At 39.4% G+C, this 21,213-nt stretch overlaps 1 protein-coding gene across 3 annotated transcripts in view; it reads left to right on the plus strand.

The window, feature by feature from the left end:
- Positions 1–4,210: 4,210 nt before the first annotated feature.
- The window catches only part of kif13ba (kinesin family member 13Ba), a 49,999-nt gene continuing 32,996 nt past the window's right edge, over positions 4,211–21,213 (plus strand). For all 3 annotated transcript variants that reach the window (XM_037541917.1, XM_037541919.1, XM_037541918.1), the window contains exons 1-2: positions 4,211–5,496; positions 9,690–9,783. In XM_037541917.1, the coding sequence (XP_037397814.1) occupies positions 5,427–5,496; positions 9,690–9,783 (164 nt within the window). In that variant the 5' untranslated portion in view covers positions 4,211–5,426. The remainder of the gene's footprint in view (positions 5,497–9,689; positions 9,784–21,213) is intronic.

The following is a 21,213-nucleotide window of genomic DNA, read 5'->3' on the forward strand; positions in this document are numbered from 1 at the left end:
TAAAACTGTGCTTTATGGAGTGTTGGACGCACAATATTCAGTATTAGAGGATATGGGAGGTGTTGGGCCAGTAGCATGTTTAAGAATCTAACGCCCTCTAGTGCAGAAACATACAATAGCTGTTTTGTTTTTGTAGGAAATAGGGATGATAGCAGAAACAAAACAGGCAACGCCTATTCTATTTTTTGTCTTTGTTTAGTTTTTTTGGCGCAGTAAAAATGAGTCAGTGTTTATTTTTAACATTAACTTTTAAGTAAAAGTAAATAAGCTGGTTTTCTTAAAATATTGAGTTAATTGAACTGTTAAAAAGTCAGTGAACTCAAATTTTTAGGTCAACGGGTTACTGACTTTTTAAAGTTAAAACATTTCTTTTTTTACAATGTAGTGTCTGTGAGCCCCCTCACCTTCGTCATAAGGGGGAGTGATACAGCCCACCCCATCCTGTTCAGTCATGACGTACGTTATTTAGTTTGAAATTACTAAACATTTTACACAAAATCAAGTAGACAACCTGCCATTGTAAGCTTTATAAATTAGAATGTTTAAAGGGGAATTCCACCAATATTTCAAACTTCCTGCATTATTGAGTGGTTGAGATGTAAACAAAGTCATTCAGAGTGGTTTGATTTAACACCATCTCTTCTGGGTGATAAGCTGACAATGATGCAAGTAGATGCCCCCCTCGTGTCCTGGATTGTTGACTACTAGACTGGCAGACCACAGTATGTACACCTGCAGCACTGTGTGTTGGACAGAGTGGTCAGCAACACTGGAGTTCCACAAGGAACTGTCCTCTCTCCCTTCCTCTTCACCCTCTACACCACGGACTTCAGCTACTGCACAGAGACTTGCCACCTTCAGAAGTTTTGTGATGACTCTGCAATAGTTGGATGTAACACCAACAGACTCAACAAACTGAAACGAGGCCGGTGATGTTTGTACTGTTTATATGTATAATAATAATAATAATAATAATATAATTATTTTTTTAATTATTAGTACAAAACCTCAGAGGTGCAATCATTTGAACTGCTTTATACAGTATGCTTCATAATTATTATCACAGTCACTGCCACTTTACTGTATTCATAAGAATTTAAACTTGTACATGAGAGCAAATTTTTCTTTTGTTTTAAATTATTAAAGTGTTTATTCTTTTACATAAACGGTTGCAACTGTAGTAACTGTTTCCCTCTGGGATGAATAAAGTATTCTGAATCTGAATCTGCATCTGAATCTGAATCTGAATTAATGTGATCAACTCTGCTGTAACAAATGCAATATCAAGTTTCTCTGCGCTGCTCTGAGATGAAAAGGGTTAAACTTTATTAATATTCCTCAAAGGGTAGGAAGCTACTTTAGTGTTTACATGCAGATAAAACAGAGTCTAAGAATAAAAGTCTAAAGATCTGAGCTCCACATGAAGCATTTGTCTCCGAGTTTGAGTACCAACCGTCATTGTTTCAGTTTTTTCATTGTTAAGTTGTAGGAAATTTTATGGTAAACCTGTCTACAGAGTCTTGATTGGGCTGAAGCAGTTTTGATCACTTGAAAATTAGAAGTAACTACACTCATAAAAAGATGTTTCTTCAATGGTTCTTTAGCAAATAAAATGTTTCTGTAGGACCATGAACACTCAAAGAATCTTTTGCATGATTTAAGGGTTTGTGCATCATGAAAAGGATCTTCAGATTGATGGAGAATGTGCTATAGATGTTTCTACATAGAACCTCTTTGAAAAGGACATAGAACATACAGCACCCAAAATGGTTCTTTTGTTATAAGCTTGACATTGTAACAGTAGAAGAATCCTTTTGGGTCCCTTTTGGGTTGCATGTAAGGGTTCTTTGAGTGTTCATGGTTCTATATAGAACTACTTACTTTACTAAAGAACCATTGAAGAACCACCTTTTTTAAAAGTGTTTAACTCAAATACAAGGCTATTAAGTAACTTTACTTACATTTTTTGAGGCAATAAGTTTGGTTGATTTTTTTAAGTCAGGGGGAACTAGAGGTACGAGTCCTCATCCTCTGGGACTTTGGAGCCCTGTCGATTGCTGAGGAGCAAGCTGAAGGGTATGAACGGTGAAGAATGCATTTTCTGCAGTGCCCACAGAACATGATAGACCATGTTTAAACCAATTATAGCCCAGTGTAAAAAGTACAGTCCTGGCTTGTCAGCTGAGAAGGAAAGGAAGTTTATTGCCACCAGATGTCGTCCCATCATTGCAGTTCCAGCTCTTTAGTTGTTCCATATTTTGTGTATATTAAAGAGCATAAACAAATGTGCTGTAAGTGTGAAGCATATTTTGTGAGGCCTTGAGAGGAAACAGAATGAATACAAAACAAGATTTGCCAAATGAATAGATAAAAATTCCATGTTAAATAAGGCTAAAGGTAACTTATTGTTTTTTAACTCCTTAAAATCCCAGACTTATTACTTGCTAACAGCTATTATTCAGTAACTACATGGAAAACAATGCAAACTGAATGAAAGATTCTTGATGAGGATTTTGATCTGCTGCATTCTGTTACATGCATTCCACCAATGCAGCATGGATTATGGATTATTAGTAATTAATCCATGAATTATTAGTCATTTCTATTTTTTACATATAATTTAAGGCGAGTGGGCCCAAATGGCTGTTCCTGTAAGCAGCGAATGACTTTTCTGTCCTGCCCTGAACTTTCCCTACAGGCACTTCTTAGCTTCTGTTAATTTAAAATCACAGACTGTAGGCTACCATTAGCATATTTATATAATCAGCTGTAAACAGGAATGGCCACTGGGGTAGGCTGTTCTTTAGCCTAATACAGTGTTTCCCTGCTCCAGTCCTGCAGTCCACCTGCACAGTTTCATGTTTTACAGCTCCACTATACTTAATTAAGCTCATAAAGAACTTGATCATTAGCTAATGATGTGCCAGGGACTGTGCAGCTGGAGCCTCCAGGAATGGAGAGTGTGGAGACACTGCTCTAATAAAGTTAATCAAATCATAATCAAAGCACTTGAGATGATCATTTTCAGCAATAACATGAGATCGTTTGACCCATGCTCTGGAGGGAACATTTCTGGGAGCAATGAATGGCGATTTTTGGTGGTCGCTTCCCTAAACATGCCCTTCAAGCGACTTCTTTGATTTTTTAAGCTTTCCCTCTAAGCATTTGTGGAGGTTTTCAGCAGGTCATTTAGTTGTAGTAGTGAATCTCCAGGGTCTGGAGTGGATACAGAGAGGCTGGAAATTGTCAAGTTAAATTGAATTATGACTATTATTGGTACATAAACATGCCTAAATGTCAACAATGGACCTCAGGGAAACAGAAATAAGAAAAAAGCAAAAAAAAAAAAAACCCTTTGCTTTTGCTGCCTTTCCTCCAGGGGCAAAAATATTACAGAAAAATTATAATCCTACTCAATTGAAAGTGCAGGTGTGAAGCAAAAATATACTCAGGTGAAAGTAAGAAAGAATAAACATTTATTTAGACAGAAAATAAAATAAGATATTCATGTGTATAAAAATAAATATTTTAACAGAATAACTAGAAGTTTGTTTGGTGATGAGTTGCACAGTGGTGCACGATCAGTGGTAGCAATCCTCCAACAAAGATGAATTAACAGTTCAGGACAGTATCATTTTACATTAACATGATTTTTTTTTTTAAAGAAAATGCACAGGAGCTCGACAATCTGCTGGTCAAGCTATCTTTTTATTTGGAAATGCAACCGAGTGAAACTGCAAGCATTTTCCACCCTTGCTTTCCCTACATAAGGGAGAATATATTTCTGACACTGACATTTTTTTATTTTGCATTTTATGTTTTATTGAAAGATTCATGTATGGGGGTAAGTGCATGGCTCCAATTATATCTTGGAAGAATAAAACATACAGATTTATATTGAACCTGTTCAAACATATGGACAATGCATACATCCACACATAAATAACAAAATAAAATAAAATAAAAATGGGTTATACATGAATATCATCTATGTTACTCAATGTAGTGCTTTACTAATTTCATTTAATGTATTTCCAGGCATTTTCAGCTCTTTTTGTTCTGCTATGTTAGTAATAAGGAATTATAGCCTTAAAGGCTGTCAGGCTAATGCAGAGTGAGGTCTTTTAGTCTTCGACCTCACGACAATGGCTAAAAAGCAGTTCCGGCTGTATTGGAGGAGGTGGGGCTACAGCGCCCTCGCCGAACTGGCTGGCTGAACGCAAGACCCCAAACTGGAATCCGCCTCAAATTTCGGTTTTTATTTGGTCATTCTTCTGATTTTTTTCCCTGTTAATATGACACAGCCAAGAAACACCATTCTGTTACCTTGGAAAACCTGGAAGATGAGTCACGGCGGCTGGAAGTCTTTGTCTTAATTGTTTTAATAATGGGAAGAAGAATGGATCCGTTAGTTAGCCAGGCAGTTTTTGTCGCTATGTAACGGCAGCTAGCGCTCTAAGCTAACTACTGCAACAATAATAACAGCAGCAACGGTTTTAGTCAAAATTTGTGTTCGTGTTTAACTTTGTCTTTCGAAGGCATCTGTAGCATATCATTGTTTTCGTTTAGTTAACTAATTTGGGCCGCGAAACTTTTGGGGGTTTGGGGTTTAGCGGCACATTAGCTAGCTAAACTGGCTAATACTGTTTTCTTATGCTTAAGTCAGTCGGTTTAGCAAAACAAGCTGAAATAGTTCACTGAGTTTAGCGACCTAAATAACGAGCTGACCGGCTTTAGGAGTGAACACACCCGGCCAGATAACTTGCTTTTGCTCAGCTGTGCATTAACAGCCGGTCTCGACTAGCTAGTGTTAGTTGGACGATTTATACCAGTTCACTTGTTACCAGTTGGTTATGTGAGGTGACTGTATGGCTTGACAGTTGATGTAAAACTTGGCCAAATAGTTAGTGGTAGCTGCTGGACCGTAAGGGCAATGAATAATTGAGGCCCTGCTTGGTTTTCAGTGGACTGGCTAAGATTTTCCTGAGCTCAGTTTAACATGGAGCAAACAGGGAGTTGGCTGTGTTAGTCCTCTGCTGGACTGGCTTTTGCTCAGGAGCAGCTTCTAAACAGACAGCAGGGACTTCATCTCTGAAGATATTCTTTTGCCTCCAGCCAAACCTTTTTTTTTTTTTTTTGAGTGTGTAGAGGAAAATGGATTTTGTTTCGAGTTCAAGATGTTGGAGACAAACAGTCCTCTCAGTCCTCTAAGGAAAATGCTGACAACGTCTTTTTGGGTGTTTTGCTGCTATGAATGCTGTCAGTGAGATGATACAGAAATAAATATTGACAGCAGACATTATTTAAAGGATTTCAAGGATTCTGGGTGTGTCTGGCCTAGATGCTTTGACTGAATATTTGTCATCCAGACCATCTTCGGTGGAGAGAGACGTGCTGAATTTGTCTGCAACTAAAAAGCAAACAACATGGGTGAAACCAACCTGAATGACTCTAATGTGAAAGTGGCAGTCAGGGTCCGTCCCATGAACCGGAGAGGTGAGCTATGGATGTTTTCACTTTTGCAAAACTACAACACAACGGGCGCCTCATTGTAAGTTCTGCCTCAGTATGAATGACTGCATGAATAACTGAAAGGCCAAAGTGTGGCTGTATCACTGGTATCACTGTCAAGACGGCTGGTAAATTATCTGTTAATCTCTGAAAAACTCATGTCTTCTTAGGTAGCACTGTGGTATTAATATACCAGTATGACAGTATAAGTTCAGTGCAAGTTCAGTATCCCAATATTTTCCAAATATTAACTGATATCAGTGGATTTAACAGTTATCAACAATAACATTGATGGCCCAGTGGTTCCTGAGTGCTGTTAATGTCTTACAAATCTGATGTAGCTTGTTTTGATTTTTGATTGAATTGTATTAATGTTTTCTTCTCTTAAAACAATTCTCATTCTTCTTCATCTTCTTCGTCTTTGTCTTCTTTTTTTATACCAAAAGGAATCTTACATGCTATTGTAAGTGTTAACCAGATACAAACCACATTTTCCAAAAGGAAACTTTCTGCTTATTTGAACTTTTATGTATTTTAAACAGTTCTTTTTAACAGTCTGAAGCCACATGACATTCACATCAACATTATATGCATTACAGTTAACGTTCAGCTCCTGGACACCTTTTAATAACCTGCACAAAATACAGTAAGAAAACAAGCAAAATTAAAAACAAACTGCTGACTAACAGTGACATTACTACTTTATAAGCATCATATCATGATCTCAGTGTTTGCTGTGTAGTACCAAAATTGGTTCTTTGACTTTTAACAATACTCTTGGAACCCTTTTTGCTGCCATAGAAGCACTTTTTACCTAGTTAGTGACCTAAAGGACCATATACAGCAGTTTCTTAGTCATGGAGAAGAACCATTTCACCCTGCAATGAACCCACTGGTTCTTCAAGTTGTCATGATTCTAGATATATAAATATAAATATCTGTTGGCTTCACTAAAGAACCAGTGAAGATCCCCCCTTTTTAAGGATGTCTAAATATTGCTAAAGCTGACAAGCCTGGTCACTGTACAAGTCGCAATGGACATAATATGTTGGACAGAACTGTTCTTGGAGCTTATTGCAACGTGGACTCTTCTTTTGAAAGTGGTGACATCATGCAAAAATAGTGTTTACTTAGGAAAAGACAGTCCAGTGTTCTGTTCCAGTGTTATGCCTGTAATCCTCAGCTCTCCGACAGTGATATGCCTGTAATCCTCAACTCTCTGACAGTGATGATACATAGTACAGTAGTTTATTTTATGAAGCCTAGACCTCTCAAATGCCAAAATGTAAGTTTTATAAAAGGCTGTGTAAATCCTACAGAAATGATGATCATTAAATTCTCTGTTCTGAGCTGCTGAACAGCCGCAGCTCTGAGGCTTCACAATGTGCTGTAGTGAAGACAGTGTTGTTATCCAAAAGCCTCAGTTGTATGGAAGTGCTGAAAATTGAGCTGTCACATGTGCTGTTTGGGCCTTTACAGCTCTTCTGAAAGTAGAACTTGTGCCTCTGAAATTGAAAGCTGTTGAAGCAGAAAATGTTTGTGTGCGATTTAGTCACGTGGCAGATTTGAGCGTAAAATTCGGTCACAAGACTTGTCGGCCACGATTTGTGGCTCAGCCACCCAGTCCATTTGAATGAATTGAAGCAATCAGCTGTGTTAGCTTTGGAGATCAACAATAATCTCTTTCAGTTTCCATTTTAATGTTTGGATCTGTGCAGACATTTAGTAGATCTGCATCTGAGTGATTTCCAAAGAGATTTTTTTGGTCACATGTTTAATTAGTTTAGTTGTACATGATGGTAGTGTGTTTTCTTTATTGAAGGGAAGCTGAAGACTTGGCTTATATACATTTGTAGAGCCCTTAAAGTGTAGGCTAGCTTACTGTCTCTGCCTTCACGCTCCCTCCATAGCTCTGCCCATTCTCAGTGTGTGTGAGTGCACTGGACAAAGGCAGGAAGGGAGTCTGAATGGACTATAATGGACTGTTTGCTAACGTTGCATAACAGAGCATGTTCCCATGGCCATCGGAGTTTCGGACCTTCGAAGAAAAAGTATGCATCCACACCTTTGTCTGAAGACCAGTGTGCCAAATTATTCGGACACACCATGGCAAGGAAGTGTCTAACTTGTTAATAATTTCCTGATGGTCCACATGAAAAGTAAAGCTATGACATCACCTTCTTATCTATTGTCATGTCGCCGTCAAGGGCCTGTACAGTTCGTGACTAATGAGGTGCTGCTTATGATTTCACTGTCTTTAATCAGATGCAATTAGAAATAAGAATTAGAATTTACTGACATTTCCTTTGTTTTCAGACCATATTAATTTTGCCACAGGTCACATGTGATTGCTGACCTTGAAACATGCTACAGAGTGTGCATTAAGCAATAAACATCAGCTTAATGAGTCACTTTTACCAGCCTTTTACCATGGAGTTCTCTCTTGCTCTGCTTCTCTCTTGTCCTCTGCAGCACTTTAAGAGAGTTGAAAAATGTCTTATTTTTTCCCCTGCTGTTATCCGTGCCTTGGCTGATGCTATTTAGCAGGCTTGAGCCACCAGTGGAGGGAGGAAGCCTGTGTTTCCTCTTTAAGCCTGAGGTGGTCAAAGGCACTTTGGTTTCATGGTGTATCCTCTCCAAGGATTTCTGAGTCAGCTATATATCCTCTTAGTTCTCCATTGGTTTCCAACAGTGGTGCTAAAACATTGGATGTTTTTGTTGAATTATGTTTACTTTCCATTCACTGTTCAAATCTGGTGGTTAACGTTATATAACCTTTTCTTTCCATTTACTTTGGCTAACATTTGGCTGTGCTGGCTACAGATGGTGTTGGTGTCTATGCCAGCTGCTTGAATGAACATGTGAACACACTGTTGCTGTCGTCTCCAAAAATTTTTCTTTCTTCCTTTTTTTTGTTTATGAAATTTTAAAATGCCATTAATTTTCTGTCAAAATTTTATGGTGAATGATCCAATTCAAATCCTGAAGGATTTAGAGACCTCTCTGGTGGAAATGTGTAATTGCAAGCAACGTAGAAGAATGTATTGTAGCATTGAGAAGTCGATCAAAATGCGGAGAAGAACGTGTCTTTAGAGGATGTTAGTGAATCGTCTATTATTGTCATCATATCTTCATCAGTAAAATGTTGATTTTGCATTTGAGACCAGAGCATCGAGTCAGACTTTCTATGAGAGCCTGCGCTCATGGTGTTAATATGTTTATTAATTAATTAATGCTGTATTCTTTTTCCTGCTTCAGTAATGTTACTTGTTTCAGTCCTAATTAAAAACTTACATAGTGCAACAAAAGTTAAGAATGTTAAGCATTTTACAGATGCAAGGTTTTGTTTAGATAGTGACCATGTGCCATGCAGTTGCACATGCTGCATACTAAGGTTGTGGCAATTTCAGTACAGCATTAAAAAAAAAAAGCTTTGCTGATGATTCACCCCTTGTGTCTTGTGAGGGTCTCATGTCGAGCCTTTCTCTAATACATAAAATATTGAAAATCTCGATTTGTTGAGAGTATTTTTCTTGATGATTCCATGAAAATGACTAACAGTTGTTAAGTGGACATGGGATGTGCCCATATTTAGCCTGGTTGTACAGCTGGAGAGCACAGTGATTAATGCTTTTGTTAATAAGATTTCCAAATGACAGTACCATTTGCATTTACCATGTGCAGACCGGCAGGCTTGCTCTAGTTAGACAGATTTTTGTAATTAATTGAGATGAATTTCTCTCTGCTAAGCCTTGTAATCACCATATCAAATGTGTTGTCCTAAAATGCACTTCAAAAAGCCGTTTAAGGACCCTTTTGTGTTTTATTTTTTCAGTGTGTTTTGCCTTTGGTATAACCTGTTTCAAGTATCTTCAGACACGGTCATTATAGTGGTCTTTTGTGTTTTCCCTCTTGTTTAGACCCCAGTTTTCTGACAAACCAATGTGTACTGCAATACGTTTTTCTGCTTTTGCTTCATTATTTTGTCTGTAAGAAGAGCAATGTACATGTCAGCAGGTCACAAAGGCATTTTATAACCATGTAAACAATGCAACATTGTGAGACAGCTTGCAAAACAGTAATAATAACTTTGATTAGTATATGGAAACTGTGTGCTGTGTATGTGATGCAGCAAATTGAATGAATCCCCTCCTTCTCTTCCTGTTTTGCCTTAACAGAGAAGGAACTCAACACGAAATGTGTCGTAGAAATGGAGGGCAACCAGACCTTCCTGCACCCAGCAAGTGGAAACCTGGGGAAAGCAGATTCGAGGTAAGCTCACATCTGAACGCCTTGGGTTTCTGTAAGGGTCTTTAGAGGTCAGATCATTTGGGTCATGCATCACCTGCTGCTGTTCATTTTGTTTGCAGGTGTTTCCTTTAACCCTTGGTGTTGTCATAGCCTTGGCCTTGGCTCTAGTACTGACAAAATCTGTTTATATTATGGACTATTCAAGTAATTGGATTGTTGGAATCATTTTAGTTAGGGTTAAATTAAATGGATATGTTAAAAATGTTGAATTAAGTGGATCTATGTGTATTAAGCGCTTAAATGCCCATGAGCTGCCTCTGGGTCCAGATTACCATTCTTCACCACTGCAACCCGAGAATAACTTAAGTTTGTTTTGTTTTCCATGTATTTACTTACAGATGTAATAAGTCTGGGAATATTAAGGGGTAAAATATTATAATGATATATTATTTGTTATTATTGTTATAATGTCCCAATAAATAAATATAACCATTTGTATAACACTCAGCTGGTTATATTAGTCGCTCAGATTTGTGTCCAGAAACAGTGAGTCTTTCCAAGTCATTTGACCAAGAGTGACTCTTACAGCATTTCCTGCTACAACTGGACCTCAGCAGAATAACCTTGACCCACATTTAATTGAAATGCCCTACAAGCTCAGGATCGTAGCCTTTCTAAATTCTTTCAAGGTTTTCAGCCTGTAGAAGATGTTGTGAAACACTTTGAAAGGTGGCTGTGAAGTAGTTACTTTTAAAAATGAGTCTGATGGAAATCTCATACTTTGTTGTTTATTTTTTCTCGAAGCTGATATAACATTTTGTTGGCCCAAGTAATAATCATTGTGTCTCAAACACGATAATGTTGCTTGTCTTAATAAATGATCAGTGAGGTTAGCAATCACATAAGGTGAAGGAAGTAACGAATGAGCGGCTTTTTGCATGATTTAGGCGTCATATAGAGAGTTGAAAAATTCAGTAGCCACATTGGTCCACCAGCTAAGCAACTCCAGAGGCCAACCCGTGTAACGTGACTGATGTTGATAGGTGGATTTCGGTTGGGAGATTGATGGGTCTTTTTAAATTAGGTTTGTGAAGTGCATTGCCTTGTGAACAGGGCTGTGTTTTTGAGCAAGTGATTGTGAATGGTATAGATGGCATGGTGGGGGCAGGGCAGCAGCAGTATAGGCATGCGGCCCTCCGTCCTGCCGTGTGTGAGAACATAACTCTCCTCTGTCTGACTTCCTCTCTTTATCTCTGCCCTCTGTCGCTATGGCAACGCAGAGGGAGGTTAACCCCAGGTCATCCACAGCTGAAGGACGGTTTTTCGGGAGAAGAGAGGGATGTACAAGTTAGCTTTAGCATCTGTCGGCCATAAACATTTTTTCTGACTTTTATGGGGGTAAACAAGAGAGCACAATTATTCCTTTCTCGCTCCCTTTCTCTTGCTGCAGTGCGCAGACAAAGGGCGAGGTGGAACAGGTTTTAAACTTGGAAGTGAATGGTCGTGCCGCCTGCTGCCTTCACACAAGAGACAGTTTAATAGCAGCTGAGTTCATGAGCTACAGTGCTGAATTGCTGGCCCCGTGGACGCCCCCATGCAGCCCAGATGCTTCAAATGGCATAGTTCACATGGGCAAAACACTGCTTCTGTCCTACTCACTGATTCATATTTATTAATAATCTACATGTTAGACAGCGTAAGATGCGCCTCATCAAAAAGGACGTGCCTCTTCCTTTTGTGATGCCATATTTGTATATGACATTGCATGCTTAGAAGTAGGCTTGCCATCCTTTGTGTGAGCATATTCTTCTCTACATAGCCTCAGGCAGCTGATACTAATGACTCATATGGGTCTTAGTACCTGCATTTTTACTGTTAAAAGAATAGGGCCCCTTGCACACTGAGCAATACACGAGTAGAGTAGTTTTATGCATGTCACGTGAGGGACTTAAATAAAGTAGGCAACCTTAATCCGATGGTTTACGCTGTAATGGCATAACACCTTATACATGCCTGTATTAATTTCAAACAATGGCCTAATTAGTTTCTCGTTCTTGTTGGTTTCACTGCAGGGCTGAACAGTTCTGAGCACCATTCAGTGGCATTTCCTCAAATGAGCTCAGTTTTTTTTTTTCTTCAACATGGTTGGTGTTTTGGGCTAAAGAACCGTTTGATTACTGCTCACTGATTGGTTCTATTTTTATGTCGACGCTGTGCCACGGCATCCTGAGTTATTTCAAACCTGAAAGCATTTCAATAAGTTCAGTCCGCTTACATAGGCGCTAAATAAATGAAAGCAGTGCGCGATTTTCAGTCCATGTTCAATAAATGCTAAATGTTGAACAGTGCTGCTAACTGGTTAGCTGGTTAGTATTAGCATAGCTGCATGTTGCCAGCTCAACTAAAGTACTGTTTAGTTGTATAGTATTAGAAGAAAAGAATGGCAAGATCTCACAGTGCAAGACGCAGTGCCTTCATAATAAGACATAAAACCAGTAAGACAGTTTGGCAATGCATGCAGGCCAGCAAGGAGTTGCAGTAGTTCAGTTGTGCTATTGTTTTAATATTATTTTATAGAGAAACATTGTTTGGCTCTATTTGAATTTCAGAAGCTGCTGTGGCATGACAGAGCTTTAAATCATGTGGTGTTTACAGTCTCTTCAGAGAAAAAAAACAAAGAAAAGCTGTGCTGTACTTGTCTTTTGGAGGTGTGATTCTTTGAGACATGCCCAGCAGTCCTAGTCGCTGACAGCTAAACTTACTAATCTCTCAACAGTGCCTGTACTGTCAGTGTCCTTATTTGCAGGGAGTTTATTTATTATTGTTTATTTATTCAGAGCTTTCAAAACATCCCAACATATGTTTACTCAGTCCTAAGTTTACAAAAAAATCAGTTATCAGCTTGTTGGTAAGAACTGAAAGTTTAGAGCAATCAGCTTTTACAGGTTTTACTCATTGTCCAATCATTTTAAAGCGAGAATCAGTTCTGTTTTTAAAAGATACACATCAGTGATCTCAATTGGGGTGTCATCACCAGTGTAGACTGTGTGGGTGTGTGTGTGGCTGTGTGGGAGGAAGGCAGAGAGACAGACCTGACACACCTCATTCTCAGTCATAATGAGCTCAAGGAACCGGATGCCATGCTGCACTTTGCCCTCCTGATAGAGTTCTGCAGTCTGAGCCTAGAGGACATCTAGGCTGCATCTGTGGCAGATAGTTTACATACAATAAACTTACTAAAATCTTTACAGTGAGTAGGCTACTAGAAGAGACAACAGAGAGTAATGGGTCTTCTAAGGCAATGAATGCTATAATTTTTTTGTGACGCTTTGAACTTCGACAGTCGTTGTTGAATTTTTTTCAAGCAACAGTGTGCTTACTGTCCTAGCAGGGACTTTCCTTTCTGTTTCTGTTGTTTTGCTTCATTCTGTGCGTTGAGTGTTCAGGGTGTCGTGTTTGAAAATATCAAACCTTTAGTGAAGAAGTTCTTGAGTGTCATAACCCCTCTTGATACTCGACATGAACAGAGATCATCAATCTCTTGTTTTACACTCTGCTGCTGATCAAGTGGTTTCAACATGTCTGCGCGGACCTGCGTGGTCCAACCAGCGTTTTCAGTCACTATTTTGAATGTTCATTTGTTTTTGTTCTTTTTTTTTTTTTTTTTTTTTTTAATTTTTGTCCATGTTTCTCAATTTTTAGTGGACAAAATTTTGGCGCATCTCTAGAAGATGTGTTTAAGAAAAGGTTTCACTGCCTCTTTGGCTTCTTAAGGCCACAGTAGGTCATGTTCTGCATATCTGTGAATGTTGTCTGCTTCAAATCAAAGCATAAGAGAGTTTAGTACTCTATATTGACCTCAACCTGTTCAAGAGCATCAAGTACAAATGAGACCCATTTCCCCTCCTATGTGTTAATTAAATAGGACATGTCTGGGTGATTGTAATTTAGGTCACGTGAATGTCATTTTTCCAGTCGTGGACTACGTATTTGTGAACAACTGAAGCGGAAACAAATTTTTTAAATGATGCTGATCTGACTGGAGGGAAGAAGGGGTGGATTAGTGTGTGTGTGAGTGAGTGAGTGAGCATGCAAGCACAGTAGTGGTCAGACTGTCTTTCTGTCATGTGGGTCCTGGTCATGAGGTGTAAGACAGAGTTTGGTGTGCCCTGTAATGACCTCACTGACTTGCACTGACAGCTGTCGCTATAGTGGATGTCTGTACACCCTGAGAATGCGACTAGGGGCCAGGCTTATGGTTCAGTTGACTCCCTTACAAGGCTGTAATGATAAAGAAATTTCACTATGTAATATGTATTGTATGTTTTGCTCAACAATATGATGCATTTTAAGTACAGAAGGAGAACAACTGCAGATATTAATCAAAGTCCAATTGTCAACTGAAGACCTTAATAACTTGTGAAAGCATAATTAACACGACAAGCACATTTAAATGCACAGTGTGCAGATGTTTGTTTCTGTGCAGGGGAGACTTTTTTTTCTTTATGGACTAAATGTGGAAGATTTTGTAACAAACCATTTCAACAGTTTGTAATAAAAGTATTTTTGTTGCATAAAATCTTGCTATATTCATTTCATAGCACATAGTGATTAATAAATTCATAAATAGTAATTAAAATAATTTAATATGCATTTAATACCCATACTCTTTTGCCTTTTGAGTTCTTTGCAGACCACAGGCAAAGACAGAGTTTTATGTGCCAGGACGAGGGTCTACACTATCCAGAAGTCATCAGTTCCGTGTGAGAGATTTAAATGATTCTCTATAGGAAATGCACTCTGCAGCTGAAAGAGACCATGCTTACTTAGAAGTGCTGTCAGTGCTATCGAGGCTGTGGATAAATCTCCTATCTTGCACAGCAGGGAGCTGCCAGCACGTTCTTCATTTTGTAATTGCTCTCTGTAAGAAAAGCTGAATCATGATGAAATTGAACATGCATTTGGAGTAATTCTGAGGTCCGTCATTTATTCCACCAGTCCTGGATTTACTTGGAGAAATTCTTACAAGGATTTCCTTTGGGACTGTATAATATATTGTCAACCAATATATTGTGTGCCAGTAAAGGGGAATAATTACGTCATCATTGAATTATTCAACGATATTTGCAGACAGATATTTTTCATGTGCAGTAGACTATTGTCCACCTCCTGGTCATAGCTAAATGATGACTGAAATGGCTTGGTAGGCATCATGGAAAGCAAACGAGAGCCACTTTACAACAAAGAAGCCTGTATAACTGTAAGGAGAAAAAATGCTTGTGTTTTTGGACAGAAACTTGTAGGTTAACTTATTTCTTGGTATGGATTGGTGGTTCTTGCTGTAGGTTTAATTAATCACTCTTTAACAGGCTCTAAATTGCTTCTTGTTAAAACAGTAATATAGGCTAAAATGTACGATGTTATCATATAGGTGACTTATTGTTATTGGGCTGAGCTGCATTAAATTGCTGCTTCTAACAGGCCTTTTTTCTGTTGAGAGATTTTTAAAATCACCTTTTTGCTGTTTTCTTCAGTTCTGTTTGAGTTGGATGGGACTTAATTTAACATAGGTAAAATCATATCTGGCAAAGTCCCAGTCAGAGTTAGAAGTAAGTATACGTCAAATTCTTCTCTTCCTCTCCTCATATAGTGACTGCTCTCCTGCTGCTCTGAGTCCCAGGTGTGGCACACAATAAGGCATGAGACATTTCTTCACAGTGTATGACTGTTCTGACTCGTAATAGGGTGCTTAAATGAAAACATGGAAGCAGTAGGCTTGCTCGCATAGGTTAGGGATATAAAGAACCACATTGGCCATGTTTACATACAAAAGGTTTTGCCAGTCCGACTGAGTATATTCCGATTATATTAAAGGGCTGAGGTGTTTAGATCCACACTGTCCTGAACAGTCTTCTGAAAATTTCCATTTACATACCCACTACAAGTAAGCTGAACTAAAATTACATCCATGCAGACTCCCATTTAGTATAGATGTTACCATCCAGTGAGTCCAGTCAGAGTGATTCGAGCAGCCCTTGTGTTTTAAATTACTTTGAAGTTACAGCAGTCTCAGGAAAATGTACTCCAATAAAGAAGGGTGAGAGGAGGACGCCATGCTCCGAGACACACAAGCAGGACGCCTGTCCCACTGCCGTCTTTTAAAGCTCAAAGCATAAACTTCATCTCCTCTGCAGTTAATGCTCCCACCATGTAACACACATGCACAGAACATACAGATACCTTGCGATTGGGAATGTAATGGGATACATGCATTTACCTGGCAGTTATTCTTCTATGTAATTGATTATTTACGGGAGTTCAATCAGATTGTATTCCAAATGGTCTCAATCGGACTAGTCTATTCTGATTGAAGTGTTTACATGGACGTGTTCTTTTCCGATTAAGCTATTAGTCGGATTATTGACGGTTTATGGGGCTACTTGTAAACGTGGCTGTTGATTGTCACGCCGCACACCACGATCCCTGAACCTGGGTTGTTTATGTTGCCAAGGAGATGGCACTGTCAGTCCACACATTATATTGTGTATTTCGGGTGGCATGACGGCACGGTGGGTAGCACTGTCGCCTCACAGCAAGGAGTTTGCATGTTCTCCCTGTGTCTGCGTGTGTTTCCTCCGGGTTCTCCGGTTTCCTCCCACAGTCCAAAGACATGCAGTCAGGTCAGGTCATATTGGATATGCTAAATTGCCCTTGGGTGTGAGTGTGGGAGTGACTGTGTGTCTGTCTGCCCTGCGATGGACTGGCGACCTGTCCAGGGTGTGTCCTGCCTTCTGCCCGATGACCACTGGGACAGCCTCCAGCACCCCCCCAAGCCCCCCACCCCCACGACCCTGAGGGAGAAGCGGCTTAGAAAATGGATGGATGGATGGATGGATGGATATTGTGTATTTCTTGTATGTAACACTTATAAATGCTAATTCCGCTGCATCTCTTTAAGCATGACAGGGGCTTTAACATGGTCATATTTTATTACGGAGTACATTCCATGCAAGGAAGGCTAATCCACAGCCTGTCTGTTTTGCAAGCCTGACCAGAATGCATAGCGTTATAGAATGATGTTTAGTTTGGGGGGGGCCCGTTGGGTGATAACTGGCTGTTAGTGAGGTCCTATGGATTTATCTGTATTGGTGAAATTGCAACCGATAAAACATCAAAGTGTCATTGTCTCGTGTTGTATATTGTAACAGTGTTTTTCGACTTTGCCAGCTCCAAATGCCTCTTTAAAGCTATGCAAGAGTGAAATTAATATTACGCGTGGGTGGGTGGGTGTGAGAGAAGGAAGGAACAACTGTGCATGTGCACTGTGCAGGAGATTAGCAGCTGTAGCTGCAAGCCTAACACTGTCAGTCTTCCTTCATATAAGAGCTCACCCAGAAACAAAGATGAAAGTGCTGTTCACTGAAGCTCAGAATGACTTGCACGGCTGCTAAGTGACATCATGAAAGAAATCCTGTAAGTAATAGACAGTAAAAAGCTCAAATGCACTAAAGTCTATGTAGTTACACTGATCCTCTAGCTTGGTTATCTCCTATGATTGGTCTCACCTGTCGCCAAGGCATTTTTTGGTAATAACAACCATATGCTTTGCTCTCAGGATCGACATAATTCATAAGTGCATCTTACAAAGCAGACAGACAGAGACACTTTAGAGGGCTGGAGTGCATATTTCATTTGAGCAGTTGGCACAGAGGCATTTTGATGCTGTGCAGATGCACACACTGCAGCTGTGTTGAGACAACACAGGCTGAAAGGCTGCGTTATGTGTCTAGCAGAGCAATGGGTGAAAGCTGATGGGACGGTGAACAGCTGAAACAGATTACTGAACTTGAGCAGGGAGTTTCATGCTTGCCATCAGTGGCTGACCTGACATAAATTTTGCAGTGTTCATAATCAGAGAGCTACAGTACAGTAAATATCAGCTGGTAATTTGTGTGGTAATGAGCCACACAAATATTGCAATAATTTTAAGTGTCTATTTAATGAAATTGAATGGTTTTCTCTTTCATGGGCCATGTCTCTCTCATTCATTCGTTCGTTCGTTCATTCATTCATTCATTCATTCATTTATTTACATTCTCTTTGTACAATCATTCTAATCTATGGTTAGTTAAAAACTGTAGGCTATACAAGCAGAACAGATTCTGTAACACATTTTCAGTCTCACAAAGACTGCTGGGGAACATTCAGATGAAACAAAGAAACTCCAGTACATGAGATCTACCATCCTGAAAAAGGAAATGGGCTAAATTGTCCAGAAGAAGGTAGGCAGTTTAGCTGTTTGGTAATATGTTGGCTTTCAGTCAAATTGACACAGTGATCCACTGGTTATAACAGTGTCTTGTGCCATCTGTGCAGAATATAGCTGTAATTATAAATAACATGAATTAATGTAGCCCTCTTTAAAACAACAAGCTGTTTGAACTGTTTAAGCATGTATGTACTTCAGGCTTTTTATGTAGTTAAGTGTATCCCCTTAGCAAATGTATTCAGGTATATGTACACGGTTATATGTTTGTTTTTATATGTGTATGATGTTTTGCTTAAATAAAAAAAATAACAAAACTAACCAAATCCAACAGAAAGAGCATTCACTTAAAGTGACAGCCTCTTGACATCATTAAAGTGTTTCTGCAAAATATTAAAATGCTTTTTGGTCTAGGGGTTATGGTAATAAAGCGGGTGCTAATTTCAGATGCATTGGGAGTGCATGCAGGCATGTGATGTAACCATGGCAATGCATTATTCCAAAGATTCAAACAGGCGTCGATACCAGCCCGAGAACGCGCTGTAGTGGCAGTAGTGGGTTTGTATCCCACTTCCTGTCGGCACTGCTCAACTATATGCTGGGTTAGCTTAGTTAACGTAGGACGCTGAACCGTTGCACATGGGTCCCAAATTAAATTCCAAGCATATATTAGCACAGGTTTAGTGTAGGTTGGCAGTGCCCTGTCCTAAGCTTCACACAGGAGGGGAAGGATGTTTTTTATTTTATTTAATTTTTTTTCATCATTTTTTTTAAATTATTTTATAAACTAAATATTTTAATTGTAAATAATTACTAAATCATTAGAATATTGTGGCACAGTTTAATTAATCAGTAGGGTTCGGTGATATGCCTTTATATCAGAATGGCCCATTCCAGCAAAGCTAAAACTCCCGATTGGTGTCTGCATTGGTTTGCATGATTATGTATAGTATATTTATTAAATGTTCAATATATTTAAAAATTAAACTTAGTATTGTTATTGTTATTAAATTAGTGTTGTGCTCTTTCAGACTGAAGCTGATTCTGACTGAATGAAAGAATCATGCAAACGATAACGGTTTATCTTGGCAGTGTAGCTCATTACAGAGAACCAGTATCTTATTTTCACAATTAATCTCAGTTTTATAAGGTTTTAAACGTACCAGAGGGATAAAAAGATTCTTCAGATGTGCTAGATTATTCATTTGTTTGGCTTCTTAAGGGCCGCCACAGTGGCACAGTGGGTTGGTCATTTATTCGTCTGGGTGTTAATGAAGGAATATTAGAAGTTAGCAGTGATGGTAATTGTGTGGTAATTACACCAGTAGGCATAAGGCTCTGTAATGCTCACATGTGGCATTTTGTAACTGAGTTGATCACAATGATATCATTTATCACAATAATTCTGCAGATGATAATGCCTGTCTAAATTTACCTTACATGGTTTTGTGAAAATTTTCTGTTCAATTTTTTCTTTATTCTGTTTTAGAAATATCTGATTATGTACTAAAAAGAGAGAATTTATAAGCAACTTCGGGAATAAAAGACCAGTCATTTGAGTGTTGGCCTGCTCCACTCTCCTGAGTTTAATAGGAAAGAGCCATTTGACTGACATGCAAAAATGACAAAATTCAGGAATTTTTAAAAACAGGATAACATGAATACCTTCCAGTATCTCGCTTTGAAAAGCTCATTGCAATACAGACATTTAGGTTGATAAATCATTTGTTTCCCATCGGACTGATGATTGTTTGGTCATAGAGGTACCACGGTTTTGGTGACTATGAGCTACAGTCGTAACTCCCTGAGATCTTTGTCTCTCACATACACATTCAGTTGTGCACCTGGCAGTAGTGGGTTTGAATCCCGCTTTGTGTCGGCACTGCTTTGCTGGGATGGTTTAGTTAGTATAGGACACTGGGCCATTTCACATGAGGCCCACATTAATTACCCAGCATATCTTAGTCTAGGTTTAGCATAGGTTGGCATTGCCCTGTCCTAAGCTTTTTAATGTACCGTGGTTTCAGTGACTGTAAGCTGCAGTCATAACTCCCTGAGAACTCCGTCTGTCACATACACATTCAGTTGCACACTGAACAGCAGGAAATCATCTGGCCTTCGGATGTTTGCCTGAAATAATTTAAGACCAAACACATGGAGACTATGGTTTAGAGACTGTGGTTTAGAAAGCTTTAAAGCTTTTGTAAACAGTCACTCAGTTTGATAGCCATTATAAGAGACAATAGAGAAAAAGAATGCAATGCATTCTTATTCTAAGAATAGGCAGGTCTCTGCCTCCTTCTTTGCTCAGTGTCAGAACTGAGGGTTTGTCTCTAAAAACGGACTTATTTTGTTGCAGTGAGTTTCTGCCTCCAGCCAGCTTCTAACATAGCGGCTCTGTCAGTCCTTCCCTGTGCCTGCCACCCAGCATACCTCCCTCGGCGCCCCAAGATGAAGTTCATCCTGACACTTCCTGCAGGGGGGCCGATTCTCTCCCAGCTATTTCTGCGATGTGACGGGAGACGTTGTTGTTCCGCTTATTATACAGTGAGAGAGCGTGGCGTGGCATGGCCTGATTTTAAACGACAAGCTGAGCCTGGGGTCATTGGAACTGAAGCAGGGCATATTTTTCCCCAGCATTCACTCGCTCTCTGCCCTGCTCTGCTGGCTGTGCCGTTCCTCCACATGCTTCACTGACTTCCATGCTCTTTCTCGGAATTGCACGCATCAGATTGGAGCAACAGAGATCGCTGCCACTGAACGTGGTCATTAAGGCTGTTTTTGAATATGGCGTGTACAGGAGGCAGAAATAAAGGGAGTGTAATTGCACTTCATTAGTGATAGGCAGTATAGCAGTAATGGGAGTTTTTTAATAAAAGGCAGAAGCAGACAATCTTAAGCAGAGCCTTTTTCATTATCTTGCAAACATTATAGTTGAAATAAGGTCTGGATGTGAACCCTCTCAGAGAGATTAGCTTCCTTCAGTTGTCCCCCACAGTCTGTCAGAACTGTTTATATAGGTCATTGTATTCGTGTGTTGCTGTGCAGAGCCATCGAGCTCTCCTTGACAGACAGCACAGCTCTGAGTCAGAGCTCTGAATGTGTATTTACTCTGTACTTCCAACCCTTTCTCACCGAGTGATGATCTGTTTGTGTTCAGGTCCACTGAGCAAAGTACAACTGAT

This window comes from Pygocentrus nattereri, chromosome 10, assembly GCF_015220715.1.
Source record: "Pygocentrus nattereri isolate fPygNat1 chromosome 10, fPygNat1.pri, whole genome shotgun sequence".
In the NCBI taxonomy this organism is placed as follows: Eukaryota; Metazoa; Chordata; class Actinopteri; order Characiformes; family Serrasalmidae; genus Pygocentrus; species Pygocentrus nattereri.